This window comes from Dama dama, chromosome 33 (assembly GCF_033118175.1).
Source record: "Dama dama isolate Ldn47 chromosome 33, ASM3311817v1, whole genome shotgun sequence".
NCBI lineage: Eukaryota > Metazoa > Chordata > Mammalia > Artiodactyla > Cervidae > Dama > Dama dama.
Genome location: NC_083713.1, coordinates 25,164,801 through 25,182,293, shown reverse-complemented (window position 1 = coordinate 25,182,293; position 17,493 = coordinate 25,164,801). Strand labels below are relative to the sequence as shown.

The following is a 17,493-nucleotide window of genomic DNA, read 5'->3' as shown; positions in this document are numbered from 1 at the left end:
AGAGTCTGGAAGGTCATTTGCTCAAAGGCACGTGAGTGTCTAGTGACAGCATCAGGCCTGCTGCCTGGGTCTCCCAGTGCTGTGGGGTGCAGACCACCTGTCCCCCATCGTCAGGTTGCTACCTGAGACTCATCTCAGGTAGTGTCAGCTCAACGGCATGTCAACATCACGCACTGCTGACAAACCAAGTGTTTAGAAAGTCAGGGTTTTTTGTTTTATTTTTGTTTTAGCCCTTTTTCTTTTTGTGATGGCTCTAGAATGAACTCCTACCTGCCCTCCCCACTCGCCCCCAAAATTGAGAAAATAGTCTAGATTTCTGCCAGAGTATGCAAGAAGAGAAATAAATCTATGAGTAGGTATTCTATTTCTAAGCAGTTTTAAATTACTTTTTAAAGGAGCATTCAATGCAAAACTTTCCATGGTAAACAAAAGAGGTGGCAAGGAATACTCAGTATTAAATAAATGGTCAAACACATTTTCCCACATACTATCAGTCATGAGAAAACAGTAAGCTATCAATATTTTTTATTTCTAAAAGCCAAATTTAATAAATTAATAAATGCATGCCAGATAAAAACACAAAATTACAACTGAAAACCAATAATAACTTAACAAAATTCTCCGTTGTACTTTTTTTATTGGTAGAGATAATTTACTAAAGTAACAAATCCGAAAACACATTTTGCTTTTCCTGGAAAGAAAGTACTATGTTAGAGAAGAACTAAGAGAAACCAGAAAGGAAGCATCTGAGAAAAGTAGGCATATGTTATAGTCTATGGCAATGCAGCAGCCAGAGGTACTGTTTTCTCCATTTGTGTGCATGTTTATAGAAGCATCAGAAAGCAATGACATAGGACCCAAAAGCAAAGTCACGACAGATTTACTCTGCGAAACATGCTGAATTACAACCACGGGCGACCCAGGATGAAGGGGCAGTGCAGGTTTGGTGTTCCTCTGTGTGGGGTTCCCTTGCCAAACAGGGGGCTAATCATGCAATAGCTTGAGTTTCTCTGAACATGATAAACACCCAGGATTACTAGAACTGGAAAGTGTGTGTTCACTGTTTTACAAGGACAGCTGAGCGGTGCTATGGAAACAATGGGAAGTTCCTTCATTTTACTCTGGTTATATGCCCAAACTTCTAACCAAGAAATAATTCAGCTATAAGAGCCAATTAAATTACTATAAAACATTCCTTCATCTGTAAAACATTTCTTTTTTCCTTCAAACTAAAAATTTAAAATAAAATGTCTTCGTTTTTGATGAGCAGTTCCACCACCAGTCTCTGATACCGTATGTCGTTCAGGGCGGCCATGGCGTCCAGTTCTGGAGATCTCATGAGCGTTGGGCCGAAGACGATCCCAAGGTTCTCCGCATTCATCAGATTCTCCTTTTCGTGGAGCGTGACTCTGAAAAAACACAAGAAAGGGAGGATGACTTCATGGAGGACATGGGGGTCTTTGTCGTGCTGGAGCGCTAAAACAGAAACAAGATTCAAAGTGGGCTCTGTCCACTGATCAACCCTGCTGCTAGGTTATTTCTCAAAGTACTGACCCTCCTTAAAGTAAATGGTGGGAATAACTTAAACTTCTGGTGACCACTGGAGCTGAAGCCAGAGCTGATGTGCCGGCCTGCGCGGGTTCTGTTCTATTTGTGGACTCTCCTGCCACGGCCCAGAGCTGAGGGAAGGGGCTGGGTCATCTTGATTGCTCCATCAGCTGTCCCTCCACTTTGGCGAGATCTTGTTTCCTATAGAGTGTTTTTGCGAGCTGAATAGTTATACTGAGTATCTAGGGGGAGAGTGGTAGTGATATTAACAGGAAACGGCTCAGGGTAAGCAACCTCATCAGGGAGTGTTAAGTATTTTTATGATTTTTATTGCTTCAGCAAAGGCACAGAGACTATAATTTGAGAGTTATTCTTTTGTTTTAGTGTGGCATTCTTAACTGCACACACATATGCAGCAAACTTGAATTTATAAGTGAAGTTATAAGCATATTAAAAGTTTTAACTTATGGTGCTTCTAAGGATGGAGAACATGTAAAGTGTTTGAAAGCACCATGAACTAAATATTCACTTTTGGGTAACTTGGACCTAAAGGCGTACAAAGTAGATGTCAAGTTCTACTGAGTTTTTCTGTTTGCTTCTGATTGGTCTTACATCTGGGAACCCTAAAACCACTAAAATTTGGTCATATAATTTTGGAAACTTTGCTTCAACTGGGAGAGATGGAGGGTGACAGAGCCAGGAAATAAAGCTACCTCACCATCCATCACTTTAAAACATTAAATCAGAAGTAATTGAAATATTTTATTTTCCATTCCTCTCTTTACCCCTTTCTTTACTCCATCACTTTTTACAGCAGGTTTCAGTGTTGGCAACATTAATTCAAAAACCTAAAATAGTAAGTCTGAAGTGCCTATTTTGGAGCAAGACATAAGAAAAGTGAGCTTTCTTGCAAGTTGCTTCTTCTTGCTTTATTATATTAATGCTAGTGTCTTTATATAGCTGCAACCTTTTCCCTTTCCACAAAAATTAATGCATGTCCTTGGCAGTATATTGGTATTTCTAACATGTCTGCAAACATATACTGGAACTGAAAATCCATTTATGAAAGAATCAAGTCTGCATACCGTTTTATAGTAGAGAATATTTTTAGCAATCCTTCTCAACATGTGTGATCTCACACCAGGAGACAAGACAGCTATGCATTTATTCATTCTTTGACAGATCACCTGACCTCTCTTTCACCTTTGTTTTCATTTGATTCTTAACATCTGGATGTGGAACAAGTATATTCCAAGTTGGAAACTTGCCTCTTCAGATGCGCCATGAGGTACCGGAGGGTTTCGCAATGAGCAGGCGGCAGCAGTTTCAGTGCTTCGTGAAGGGTTTCTAATTGCTCATCCGGATCCATAATTTCTGTAACAGCAAGACGAATACCAAGGAGAGAAACTTTAACAGACAACTGGTACAAATGGCTCATTTAATTCTATTCTTGTGGTGATCTTCTGAAACTGACAAGGTCATTGCCCATGGCTTTGGAAAATAATTTTTAAGGTTCAAGTCTCAGACTTCCAAAAGGTTAGTGTCCATGTGGCAAGTCCATTTCCTTGGACTTCTGGGGAGGCCACCCAGTGTTTTCACTTGAGGGTCCTGGGGTCTGTTAACTATGAAAATTGGATATTGGATGTATAGGATGTAACTTTAAAAAACTCAGACACATGTATGCAAGGATAAAAACATAAAAGCAAACGAGGTCACTTTCAAACACTACAGACATACTGAAGCCATGCTGCGCTGTTCAAAATATTTTGAAAATCTCCTTTCAGCATCTTCATTTAGATATTTTAGTTCTTTGTTGGCCAAAAAGTCACATTCCTTTCAGGTCACAGAGTGCATTTAATCCATCAGTTACTTCCCTATTCAGAAACAATAGATTTCTTTGGAATTTTGTGTTCTCAAAAAGAGAACCATGGCACATTCCTGCTTCAACCCAAACGTGAGGAAGATGGGGCACCTTTAAATGTTGGGTGTCAGGGCAACTGCCTTTAAATGTTGGCTAGCATCCTTAAAATGCTGGAAGTCCACATCTAACCAGAATATAACATTTAAGACACAAGCCCAAGAATCCTATTCTTTCTAATTTATAAAACTAATTCAATGGCAGTGTACTGGAGTCAGGTAAAAACTAATATAAGATCAATGTGAAAAGTTCCTAGGATTGGCAGAGCAGATGTGGTAAATTTTAGAATGTGAACACTGACTGAAGTTTTTTAATTCAAAGAAACTTCAGCCATTTTACAGTTTCTGCCCAAAGTTTCCTCAGAGTTCTTGGTTCATTTCTCAGCAATAAAGGATGAGTTGTTTGCCTTTTGCTATAATAAATAATCCATAGCCTTTGAACCTTGGGACTTCAAGGTTCAAAGTGCCAATTCATTAACAGCCGTAACATCTCAGATACCGAATTTCAATCATTTAATTTCTAGAACTAAGAGAAGAAAATTCCATTTACTATTGAAAACTACTACTTAATTTTTACTTGGCTACAGTTTTTATGATTGCACTAATTAATTTGAAATTACAGTATTCTGGAAATTGAAAAAAAGAGTAACAGTTTCCTTTTAACTGCTACAGCTAATCTTTATAAGGAGAATCCAGAGATAGTATGAAATTAAGGACAGTGTTGGTGGCCTAGCAAACAAGCAAAATTCCCTGCTCACAGACAGCTTACTTTCTACTGGAGGCAACAAATGATGATAAACAATGAACAGCCTATCTTAAGAGGTTTTACTAGATCAGAATGATTCCTATGGAACAAATCAGCAGGATAAGAAACATTGGGAGGGCTGAGAGGGTGTAGTATTACACGGGATGGTCAGGATAGGCTTTAATGAGAAAAGGGTCTTGAGCACAGACTTGGAGGGCGCGAGGGAATGAACTCCATGGAGATCTGGGTGAAGGTGGTTCCATGCAGAGAGAAGCCTTGCAAAGAAACAGCCGTGCGAAGGGCCTGAGGGACAGTGTGCCTGTAACGTCTGAGTTAAGCGAGGAACCAAGTGTGGCTGCAGGAGCCCAAGCAAGGAGGGGAGGAGAAGGGGGTGAGGTCAGAGAGGTGAGGCGGCGCTTCGTCACGGCATGGGCTGTGGCTGGTTTAGGAGCACGGCCTTTACAGAGAGAAAAGGGAAGATTCTACACGAGGGAGGGTCATGATCGGACATACATTTTTCATATCACTCCTCTGGCTGCCATGTAGGGAACAGGCTATGGAAGGGCAAGACTAAAACCGGACAGATGGCTCTGGTCATAATTACACACACCCAGGTGAGGAATGACCAGGTGGTGCAGTGAAGGTGATAAGAAGTTGTTGGATTCTGGGCACATTTTGAGGGCAGAGTCCAGAGGATTTTCTGATGAGGGATGTATGAAAAAGAGAAGAATCAAGAATGGGCCAAAATTTGGGCTTAGGCAACTGGTAGGGTGGAGCCTCAATTAACTGAGATGGGGAAGATCATAGGTGGATGAGGTTTGGGGGAAAGATGGAGAGTTGCTTTTGAGATGTCTTTCAGATATCTAAGTGAACTTGCTGACTATGGACTGATCTGGGGTTCAGGGAGAGGGCCAGACCGGAAACGTAAATTTGGGAACTAAGGACAAAATGCAGTTGAATATACTGATATTAAATTGACCAAGATTCTCCTCTAGAATTAATTTCTCTTTTTTTCCTCACTTAGAGAAGTCCTACCCATGATAAATTTTTCAGAGAATGCAAACCTTTAGCCTCAAGAAAACCACAGCATAATTTAAGAGTGAGACAGATACAGCAGAATGTACTCAGAGATGGAAGGTCACCATCAGTTGTTGAAGTACATGAAAGACTTGCATGTGTGAGAGGGGGACATTGGGATCACCGCCCATGGCGAGGAGTTAAAAGCAGGCAGATTCCTGGCGCCTCTGTCAGTGGACGTCTGTCTACCAGTGGATGGGCCGCCTGGAGAAGTAGTGATCTTAGTTTGTTGTTGTTGTTTAATTGTCTCCTGCTTGGCAGGCGGATTCTTTACCACTAAGCCACCAGGGAAGTCGTTCCTGTAGTTACAGGGTATTTAAAAAAGAAGGTGTTGGCACTGCTGTATTTAAAATGGATAGCCAACAAGGACCTACTCTATAGCACATGGAATTCTCCTCAGTATCATGTGGCAACCGAAATGGGAGGGGAGTTTGGGGGAGAGTGGATACATGTATATGTATATGTACACATACATGTATATGTAATATGTATGTACATATATGTATGGCTAAGTCCCTTTGCTGCTCACCTGGAATAATCACAACACTGCTGACTGGCTATACCTCAATACAAAATAAAAAGTTGAGAAAAACAAATAAACCCCAAACAACAACAACAACTAAAAAGAATGTGTTGGAGAAAGAAGTCCAGTTACATGACCCCTTAGATTATCCAAAAATGCTAAGATACTACGGTTCTTAGTATAAAATTATGTTTACTCATTCAACAAATGTTTTTGAACATTATTATTTTGGGCTCTCCTGGTAGCTCAGTTGGTAAAGAATCTGCCTGCAATGGAGGAGATCGCTTGCAATGCAGGAGATTCGAGTTTCATCCCTGGGTCAGGAAGATCCCCTGGAGAAGGAAACGCCAACCAACCTACTCCAATATTCTTTTTGCCTGGAAAATTCCATGGACAGAGGAGCCTGGTGGGCCACAGTCCATAGGGTCACAAGAGTCAGACATGACTTAGCAACTAAACCATTATGTGACTGGGCACTGCGGTAATGCGAACAGGAGAGGACCCCTGCACCGGAGGGAGTGACCGTCTAGCAGGGAAGACCAGATATAACTATCACCTTGGCAGGAAGGAATGAGGCTGGGAACAAGGCCCATCTGTGTGTGAGGGGACTCTAAGGGAGAAAGGTGGCCTGCAGCTGAGAGGTCCTGGAAAAGTCTGGAGGATTTGGGGATGTGGGTGTGGACACTGTGGGGGCAGGAAGTGAGCACTCTGCACATGTATCAGGCCTAGTTACAAGCTCTCTGAATCAAAGTACTGTCTGATTCTTCAGAGAAATTCAAATCCGAGAAGAATAAAACTTAAGCAAGCCAAAGGGGTGAATCAGTGGCACAGCTGATGGGGAAACTCAGCAAACTCTCTTTCCAGACCTCTCTTCAGCACATTTTAAATCGCTGAGGACAAAGAACCCTGGGTTTTCTCTCTGAGTTTATCTGACTCACTCACAGTTACATACTAATTGAGTCACGTAACTTTTCTGAGATCTCTGGGAAGGGCCGTTAGACTCCTTGGCCAGAAGATGGTTTCTCTATTCAGCCCGACCCGGAGCTCGGCCGTGGCAGGGCTCTTCTCACTTGATGCATGCTGGGTTACTGAGCATGGCCTCTGTTTTGTAGGGCACTGATTTCTTCACTGGGGAGACCAAGGCTTCAAGGTGGTTCATAAGTGAGTTTCCAGGGGATTATGAATTAAGGGTTATGAAGCTCTTCAAGGCTTTGGTTGGGATGCCCTGGCCTTCTCCCTCCTTGAATCCTTTTCTCATTTTCTGCAACCACTCCCTTCCAGCTTTCAACCAGCAGCTTTTCCAGGGAAGGCTGCCAGAGCAGTGTTCAAACAGCTTTTGCAGGGGAAAGCTTTAATGAGAACTCTTTGTTGTTGTGGTTGCTATTGGCAAGGGCTTCTAGTGAATGCCAGAGATACCGGAAACCTGAAGAACATGGTCCCCGGTTGTTTCAATGGCTGAGCTACAAAAAGCTCATCGCGAAGGGTGAGTTAGCTCTGTGCTCTGTTTGAAAGGGGTTCCACCCCTTCCCTCTTGTCTTCCTCCTCCTTTTAATCCTTCTGTTCCCTGTTCCATGAGGGAAGCCACACAGCGTGCAGAGGGGAGAAGGCCAGGGCTTTGATGTTAGACAGATGTGAATTTGAAAGCCAGGGCCACCCCCTCTTGCCATGTGACCATGGACAATTATACCTATAACATCTCATTTCTTCTAAAACAGCATCATGGGTGTAAAGTGCCCAGCACCATTTCTGGCACTGAATATGTTCTATAAATCTTAGCTTCCTTCTCTCACTTTCCTTATCTATCAATACAGAAAGAGAAAGGCTGTATCTTTGAGTCTGAAGAATGAAACTGATTCTACTACCAGGAAAGACATGTTATAAGGACACATTGTTCCACAAACTTTTTGATACCAGTATCAAACATGTGCAGTAAACATGTAAATTGTGCGTAAACATTACGCCAGGGTTTCTGGTGTCACACATCAAACAGTCTTATATTAGAGGGAAAGGGAATTTCTACCTTGATTAAGGGAAGTTTCTTATGATATGCTTTCAAGAGCTCTGAGGTGTGACATAAGGGAGCTTGCTGACTTCGCTGAACAGGAGAGCTGATTCAGACACAAACCCAAGCATGGTGACACATGTTTTGGAAGAACAATAAAGAGGGGAGATTATCCTCAGCAGCTTGGGTGGGTATGGGGAAAGGCAGGGAGGTAATTTGGGAGTGAGGGGTGAAAGGCCTTAAAATCCGTAAGGAGAGCTTAGATTTTTCTTCTAAGTAGATAAAGGGGTTATGCAGCCTTCAGAACTGGCTGAATCCTGGCTCTGTCCTTTGCTAACTGGATGCCCATGGGCTAGTCACATTTCAATTTTACTCCCAAGCCACATGGGGGCAGAAATGCCGTCCAGTGGAGCCCCCATGCTGTCCTGGGGGCTGGGGTAAACCAGGGTCTGAGCAGCCCTTCATGGTACAGGTGTGTGTCGAGTGCTTTCCAGACTAGTGGTTATGTGATTTCTCTCTCTGGGAGGAAACCTGTGCCCCACCAAACAAGAACCCGTAAGCTCCTTCAGACAATTTTCATGATCTGCCCTGAACCCATCCCGAATTCCCGTGGAAGAGACAGAGTCTTGTGGCTTCTAATATGAATGCTTGTAAAAAATCAATGCAATTCTCACAGCTGTTCTCTACATGAGAGCTTGAACTGACCCGCGAGGAATTGGGGCTCCATGGAACTAACCACAAAAATTCTCAACACAAGCTCTGAAGGGAAACTGAAAATTAGAACAAAGAAAGTCTGTACTTCACGAAATTCCAAAATCAAAAAGCAAATCAGTGTTACTAAGGAAGTGATGTTATTATTTAAAGATCAAGACAACATATGGTTTTTAAGAGAGAGAAGCAAATGACGGAAATAGCCTATCTTTTTAGAAAAAAGAAAAAAAAAAAGGTAATGCCAACACTTAAAGTCTGTTAAGAATTCCTTTCTTTAAAAAAAAAACAAGTGTGAACTACAGGTATGATTTTTGCACCATAAATAAAGTTTGGCAAAGGAGCCTTTGCTTTTTCTCATTTTCATCTTAACTAGAGCTTATTTTTTAACTTTTTAAAACTTTTATTTCTTAACATTTGATCTAAAACAGGGCTTCTTAAAGTATAATCTATGAACCTGAGGCATTCTGCAAACTTACTGGCATGTCACGGGATAAGGACAGAAACTGAAAGTAAAAATTTATATATTTTATAGCAGTCTGACAGTGTAATCTTTGTGTTTGCTGAATCTAACAACAGATAGTTGGTATTTTTTTCAATTTTGTTTTTCTAATTTTGTTTACTTTACAAAACTACTGTTCATGTCTAGGAGAACTGGTGTAAGCCTTACTTTGGAAAGTAAAGGTTACACATTACAAAGATGCTTCTGATGGCAGAAGTCATAAATAACCTATGTGAGAGAAGAGTTCAAAATTCTTGTGAGTACATTAGCCATGGAGAGAGGCCAGGGAGAAATATTTCATAAAATGCATTCAAGATACTCAGCAGAAAAAAACAGGAGATGTGATTACCTAGGAGAGACGATTTGTCAGGTTACAAGTGCATGCCTTCATACTTACTGGCGGACTCTATAAACTTAGGGTAGGCGTCATATGTGATGAGTGGAATTGGTAAATCCCTGAAGTACAGTTTCAGTGCACCAGTGATAATGTTGATATCTTCATACATGTTCACAGAAATATCTGCTTTCTCACCATCTTTGAAGGGTGTTAAAAGAAACAAAAGTAAATATCTGGATTCATAGCACTTTTAACAAATAACATTTTTGTACCCTGTTTTTAAAGATTCACAACACTTCAATTTGAAACATCAAATTCACTGTGCTGATATATTTATATTTTTTCTGTGGAAGACAACCTGAATTTTTTATTGTAAAGTTATTTATTCTTCCACGATTTATGACAGAGGGGGATAGTAGGAGATGACTGAGGTTAACACAAATATTTTAAAATTTCATGAGAATTGCTAGAGGAATACTGTGGGGTAACTTTTTCTTTCTTTTTAAAATAAACATAGAGAATGTGAAAAATAACAACTGAGATCCTCCCAACTTACAAAAGACCCAGCACAAAAGGCCATCTTTGATTCACCCTGGGTTCCCATACATAATGTTCGATCTTGCCTGAGCCCTGGGGGTAGGAGAGTTAGTGAGAAGGGAAAAAGCAAAACAAAACTCTAGAGTGTTGCGATAACAAGAGAAGAAATTATAAAACACAGGAATATTTTAGACTTGCTGGGCCTTAACACTCTTAAGGAAAGCTGGCCTTCCTTCAGGGTGACCCCTTCTGCCCTCCCCTGCACTTAGTACTTTGTTAAAACAGCTCAATTTTCATCTACTAAAGATTTAATTAGTTTCTACTCTGAGCTAGATCTTACACTAATTTCTTTTATTCCACTTGGCTTATGAAAGATTTCTAAGGATGAAAAAGCAGCCTCTTCCCTACAGAGCTATTAGAATGGCTAGAACCGGAACACCTACACCACCAAATGCTGGCAAGGATGTAGAGCCCCAGGAACTCTCTCTGGTCACTGGCAGAAATACAAAGAGGAGCTGCCACTTCAGAAAACAGGCAGGTGCTTGCAAAGCTAAACAAACACTTACCATATAATCCAGCAGTCATACTCCTTAGTATTTACCCAAAGGAACTGAAAACTTTTGTCCACACAAAAACCTGCACACAAATGTTTCTAGCAGCTATATTTGCAATTGCCAAAAACATGGAAGCAACCAAGGTGGCTTTCAATAAGTGAACCGATAAACTGTGGTATACCCAGACAAAAACAATATTATTCAGTGATAAAAATAAATGAGTTCTCAAACCATGAAAGACACGGAGGAACTTTAAATGCACATTGCCAAATAACGGAGGCCAGTCTGGAAAAGTTACATACTGTATGATTCCAACTATTTGACAATCTGGAAAAGGCAAAGTTATGGAGTCAGTAAGAAGATCAGTGGCATTCAGGGGAGGAGGGGGAAGAACAACAGGTGGAGTGCAAGGATTGGTACAGTAGTGAAAGTTCTGGATGGCATTGTAATGGTGGATATGTGACGTTACGCATTTGCCCAAAACCACAGAACTGTACAACATAAAGATGAACTTTAATGTAAACTACTGACTTTGGTCAGTAATAATGTATTGACATCAATGTTGGCTCACAATTGTAACAGGCTGTATTATATAAATGAGAGATGTTAACAGAGGAAACTGTGGCCAGGGGCAAGAAAGGAGGGGTTATATGGCAAATCTCTCACGGCCAGTGGCTGGGAATGGACTTGATCAGTTGCTACCTTCCAGAGAAAAAGAAATGCCTCTTAACATTCAATCTTGTGTAGATTCAGGGTTGTTCCCGATGCCATTTCTTCACCTCGTCTTCTTCAACCTTGTCAAATATGTGGGCTGACCTAGATTTCCTCTTACTGTGTTGATGATAATATCTCATTTTTTTTGTCTTCTGCCTCTGTTGGCTGTTAGAGGTCTGTGATGGGAGAGGAGTGTGATGGAACCAGAAGTGTGTACTTGCAAAGAAAAGGGTCTGTTCACAATCACAACTCCTGTTCTTTTTACTTCCTATATTCAAGCTTATAGCTCTTTGGTACTACTTATTCCAGTGCTCAAAACAAAGACAAATCGGAGAACCATGGGAACAAAACCTTAATTTAAATGTTAAAAGAAAATAAGCTGCACTGAGCTTTTCTTTGGCTGGGGCCCTCCTCCCACAGAGGGGTCTGAGGCCAGAAGGTCTTCAGGTCCTCTCAGATTCTTGCCCCAACACATGAGCTTGAATTTTTTTTTTTTCTGGTTGGTCTTTCAAATCCACATATTTTGGCAGTTTTGTGATATTGGAAATTTAACACAATATTTCAGCATAACAATGTTGGAGAGAAGACTACTTTGACCATGTAATACCATTCCAACAGTCAATTAGCTGGGAAGTGCTAAGCATGCATGCCAATTTACAGGAAAATTCACAAAGCTTCTCCTTTTTACCAAATAGATCATATCAACTCAGAAGTAAAGCTTTCAGGAAGTAAGCTAATTAGCACATGTGGTCAAAACCCTAAATTTCTTATATAAAAATTAATGAGCTTGAACTTGGATGACAAGATGCTGGGGAGGCATGCACAGCAGGCAGAGTTAGGTTGGCCACAACAGACCTTGGAAATCTGAGCTCTGTAATGCCTTAGATCCCTTCCTCTCCCACCCACCTCCACTGTTTTCACCATGGTTTCTGGTAAATTGAATTGCTCTGTACATATTTTGGTGAACATGGACCAGCCTTGGAGACTCAAATATTGGTAATATAGTTAAATTTTATACTTCCTTCTCATCCTGAAATTTAATAGCTTAATACTTACAACTAATACAGAAATTATAAAAATTATACGCTAAGTCATTTTATTTGGCATAATAATAATTAGTGATTTAGAAAAACAATGGAAAGAATAAAATAAGAAATTGTGTCTCTTTGGGTAGAGTATTATTGTCCTAAGTTAATGAACCTGCTGGAAAACACACCTCTGTCAAAAGCCATCTTGACATCTTCAATTAGGTCACTAAATCCCGAGACTCGGTACAGTCCTTCAGAATTAAGACCTGTAAAAATAAAGCAGAGGAGCTAATTAGTCTCTTTGGGGTAATGTCCTTTCCTCAGATTTTAACTTCTTCTCATACTTCAGGCTGGGAAGTAATGTGTCAGGAAGAATGATGAGATATATATGTTTAGAAATATGTATGTTTAGAAACCTCTTCTAAGGTTTTTTCACTTTTCTAAGTTTCTAAGGTTTCTAACCTTAGAAACCTCTTCTAAGGTTTTTTTACTTTTCTCCTAAGATAAAATAGTTTTACTCACAGTTCTTTAATTCTGACCTACTGTCACCTGAATATCTGTAATTTGGCTCATCATTTTATCTAACTAGATCAAATGCCTTAAGTGTTAAGGGAAATAATTTCATCACCGCTACTATACCATAAATTCTTTTACATGAGAAGACTGAGATAAGCTATATTAATAATAGGCCCGTAGTAATTATTTCCAAAGTGTCAGAGACTAATTAGGGCGTAGTTCTGGTTTTTGGTTGTTTGGCCTAGGATAGTTTTAAACAGAGCATTTATTTCTTTTCTTTTTTTTTTTTATTTCTTTGCTTTTTGGACCTAAGAAAAGTATAAAAACTGAAAAAAGAACTGGCATCTACATACCAAGTTTTACAGACTGGAAGCATCATCCATAAATATATTTTTAAGCATACTATTTCTTATAACTGGTTAAGTGTACCTTGAAATCATGTTGGTTAATTACTTGTTAACTGCTTTCAGACTGTCATATTGTTATCTGAAATCATTCCTCCTAAACATGCAGAAGAAAGCTTGGCTGTGCAGGGAATTATGACTGCCCTGAGCCCCGCTGGAAACGCCTCACCTCGAGATTCAATCTCCCTGATGCACATGTCCACCACCATGGGCCGCTTAGTGATGTGGGCTTTCACGAGTGTCGTCAGGTCACAACTGTACACCTTCTTGACATGTTTCAAGTCTGGCTTACAGTCATTTGGGACCATCTTGGAACACTGCTTATGAACATTCAAACCACAATCTAAAGAATTTAAAAAGGAAAAATTCATTATTATTTTCAGAATTTTGAGTGTTCTGTTTATTTTGGCAAGACACCTCAACCTGAATTAGGTTTAAAGACTAGCTTTCAGCCAGCAGAGTGAGGGGAACATTCTTCTCATTTGGAAAATTTTGACTTTAAGTTAGAAGACTAGAATTCCAGCTCATATTCCATCATTTACTCACCGTATGATCTCAAGAGAATACCAACCCAGACCAAAGTTAATAAGTGTTCAATTAAATGTCTACAAAATGTAATACTATGCCAATTAAAAATTTATCCATTTCTTTAAAGTTATATAAAAATTATATTCAATGTGGGATATAACTGCATTTTAACAAATCTGAGGAAGTGGAATTGAACCCCCAAAAGTAGAGTATCCAAGGGCCCTCTTAAAATGATGCTGATCATACTTATATATACTCATAGCTCTTTAAATATATGCATATGATAATGATATAGAATACATCTAGTTAGCTAAAAATAGCTATAGTTATTATTTGTTACTGCTATCATCAACAGCTTACTAATGCCAAGCACACTATTTCAAGTGCTTTACATTATTTCATTTAAGCTCACAAATTTCTATAAAACAGGTGTTATTATTCTTCTCTTTTATAAATGTGATGAAACCAAGCACACGGGTGTTAACTAACTTACCTACAGCATTTAGTACATTGTGGAGCCAAGATTCAAGCCTACAAAGACTGTAGAGTCCACGATTTTAACACCTATACCATACTGCCTCTACTGAAGTTGTTCCTTTGCTTTGTCATTTTATTGGGTTATAAATTCTAAAATGCCAGAGCCCAAGTATTTTCCAGTTAACATTTGGAGACATTTTATTTTCAAGAAGAAGGGCACAATGGCATTTTAGAAGAAGCAGACAGAAATACAAATATTTTGCTAAATTCGACTTAGGAAACACAGACTGTACCTGAATAATTTAACTCAATTTTATCTTTCTGTTTTTTTGGTAAATGTTACCCATTTATTTTTAAGCTCATGAAAACTTGACACTGACCTCTTGTAAATCCAATCCAAGTGGGGTACACATAGTTTATAGCCAGGTCTTAATGGATTAGGGGCTTCCCAGGTGGTGGTAGTGGTAAAGAACCCTCCTGCCAATTCAGGAGATTCAAGAGATGCAGGTTTGATCTCTGGGTCAGTAAGATCCCCTGAAGGAGGGCATGGCAACCCACTTCAGTACTGTTGCCTGGAGAATCCCACGAACTGAGGCAAGCTGCAATCCATGGGGTCACAAAGAGTTGGACACGACTGAAGCGACTTAGCACACAATGAATTTGAAAATCATACAATGCCATTACCACTGTCTGTGGTCCTTGGGTAAGCTTCAGCTTTGCATACTGTTTGGGCAGAAAGGGGAGCATAACATTCACCTCACAGAATTGTTATAAGAATTAAGGAGCCAATGTAGTCAAGGTGATTTGCATATTGTAAAATGTTGGACAAATACTGACGATGATCATCATTATGACCTTTGGTAAAGTTGCAATTGAGTTATATATGACAGTAACAGTTAACAGAGACAAGGAAAATCAGCCATGGCTTAAAAATGAAATTGTTATTTCATCAAATATGTAGACATTTTTTGGCCAACCTGACAAAAGAACTTAAGGCTTGTGGTGACTCATAGGGAGGAAGTCCTATGTTCTGAGCATCTCCCAAGTGAAAAGACAGGCTTGTGTAGAGGGAAGTTGGGTCTTTGTAGGTGTCTGTTTGTAAGTGAATAGCACGAAGATGGCACGGCAGCGCTGAGTGTCCAAACGTTACCATCACTAAAGAACAACAGCTGCTGCTTTGAGAATGTAAAGGCTGCCAGGCATAGGCGCTCTAGCGTGCCATCTGAAGAAATGACCCAACACTGTTCTACATAGTCAAATAATATCCAAATGAGACCAGGACCCAAACCCTAAATTTCTCTTTATTCCACATTAGATATATAAGATTTCTGATTCAATCATAGGGCAAATCGGTGGTAAAATGTCCACTTAAAAGACCTCATTTCCCCTGAACATTTTAATGTTTTGGACAGCTTCTATAATTTAGAGCTAGATCTATTAATTGTGTGCTTTTGAGTGAGTTACTTAAGATTTTCTGTGACTTACATAGAATGGGAATAATAGTATTTACCCATTAATATTGGATCTATCATTAGTTTCCATTATTATGTTAATGTGAGGCTGTACCATGACTCCGCTGTTATTCAGAAGAAGGAATTAACACTGAGGGGCCTTTCCTAGGGAGTGCCCCAGGGTTCCCTGAACGGCACTGTCATGATCAGCTTAGGGTCAGGAGCTAAGCTGACCTCTAGGCCAATTCTGTTTGTCAGATGTGAGTGCCAGGTCCTGAAAAGGACTTGGATGCTGGGGTTATAGCTGCTTCCTCATCTACACAGTTCTTAGTACATTTCATTTACAGAAAAGTACCTCCAAGCAGGTAGGTCATTTTTCTCTGACTGGTTGCAGCCACTGATTTCTCAAGTATCTTTACCCCTCCCACTTATCCTCTCCTGGGATTTCAACAACACAAATGTTAAATCTTTTGTTACTGTCCTACAGGTCTTTGAGGCTCAATTCACTTTTTAAAATCTATTTTCCCCTCTCATTTGAGTTGGATAATTTCTACTGATCTATTTTTAAGGTTCATGGATTCCTGCCTCTGACATATCCAATCTATCAATACTACTGAGCCCTTCCTGTGGGTATTTTGTTCATAAGTTTCTCAGTTCTAAAACGTCCACTTAATTCTTATATCTTTATTTCCTTCTGATATTTCCTATTTCTCATTTGTTTCAAGAGTCTTTCTAATTGCTTCTTGGAACATTTTTATGAAAGCTGTTTTCCTTATCAGATAATTCCAACATCTATATCACCTCAATATTGGTGACTATTGATTGTCTTCTTTCATCTGAGTTGAGATTTTCCTGGTTGCTGGTAATGAAGTTTAATTTTGAACTGCATCCTGGATATTTTGAGTGTTATAAGACTGTGTGGTCCCTATTGAAATCTTCAACTTTAGCAGGTAGTTAAGCTGTTTAGATTTAGAATGCATATCCTGGGACAGTATATAGGCTGTGTTTCAAATGTCAACCTAGTTTACAAAGCCTTTGTAATGCTTTTGCAGTGCTATTTTGCCCACCAAACTTGTATGTTATTCAAATGGCAAGACTGTACCCCACACTCTGGGCAGTGAAGAGGTCCTAGACATTACTGCAGGGTGGAGATGAAGTCTTGGTTTGCCTCCATGCCTGGTTGGGGAGGAGTACGGTGCTGCATGGGACTGCGGGGTAGGCACTAAAGACAGAGGTCTGATCATGGTCTCAGCTGCCTCATTACTGCAGGTCAGGGGTGGAGACAGGGCTCTGCCTGTAGATTTAGGCTGAATGGGTGCTACTTCTACTAGAGGGTGAGGATGAAAATCAGGGTTTGTTCCACCCACAGGCTCAGCCAAGGAAGGGTACCACTTTCTTCCTGCAGGACGGTGGGGGAAGACAGGGCTCCACTCACAGACTCACAGGAGAGTACAACCCTGTGACTGCAGAGTGGGGTGGAAAACAGGGATCTACCCACAGGCTTCTGCTGCAGCATCCACGGGGGCGGGGGAGCAACGTGGCTTTGTCATGGTGCCCACCTGCAGAATGCAGATGCACTAAAAGGTTTCTGTCTGGCTCAGCTGCCCTTTTCCCAGGACTTTGCCTAGGAAGAGCCGGTTCTCTCGGGATTACTTTTTGTGTCTGCTGGCATTTATGACTTGTGGGCGTCTCTAGTGCTCAGGCTGAGATAAACAGGAGTTAAAAAAAAAAACTCCAAAATACCACCAGGAAACTGACTTTTGAGTTCCTTAGCTGCCACCTTTTTTTAAAAAATGTGGACCATTTTTAAGGACTTTTATTGGTTTGTTACAATCTTGCTTCTGTTTTTTGTGTTTTGGTCTTATGACCCCAAGGCACATGGTAACTTAGCTTCCTGACCAAGGATCAAACCTGTACCCTCTGCT

At 40.3% G+C, this 17,493-nt stretch overlaps 1 protein-coding gene across 3 annotated transcripts in view; it reads right to left on the bottom strand.

The window, feature by feature from the left end:
• Positions 1-617: 617 nt before the first annotated feature.
• The window catches only part of CHN1 (chimerin 1), a 199,608-nt gene continuing 182,732 nt past the window's right edge, over positions 618-17,493 (bottom strand). For all 3 annotated transcript variants that reach the window (XM_061135169.1, XM_061135171.1, XM_061135170.1), the window contains 5 exons: positions 13,282-13,455; positions 12,381-12,458; positions 9,420-9,557; positions 2,817-2,922; positions 618-1,409 (listed from right to left, as the gene is read on the bottom strand). In XM_061135169.1, coding sequence (XP_060991152.1) covers positions 1,238-1,409; positions 2,817-2,922; positions 9,420-9,557; positions 12,381-12,458; positions 13,282-13,455 — 668 coding nt within the window. In that variant the 3' untranslated portion in view covers positions 618-1,237. The remainder of the gene's footprint in view (positions 1,410-2,816; positions 2,923-9,419; positions 9,558-12,380; positions 12,459-13,281; positions 13,456-17,493) is intronic.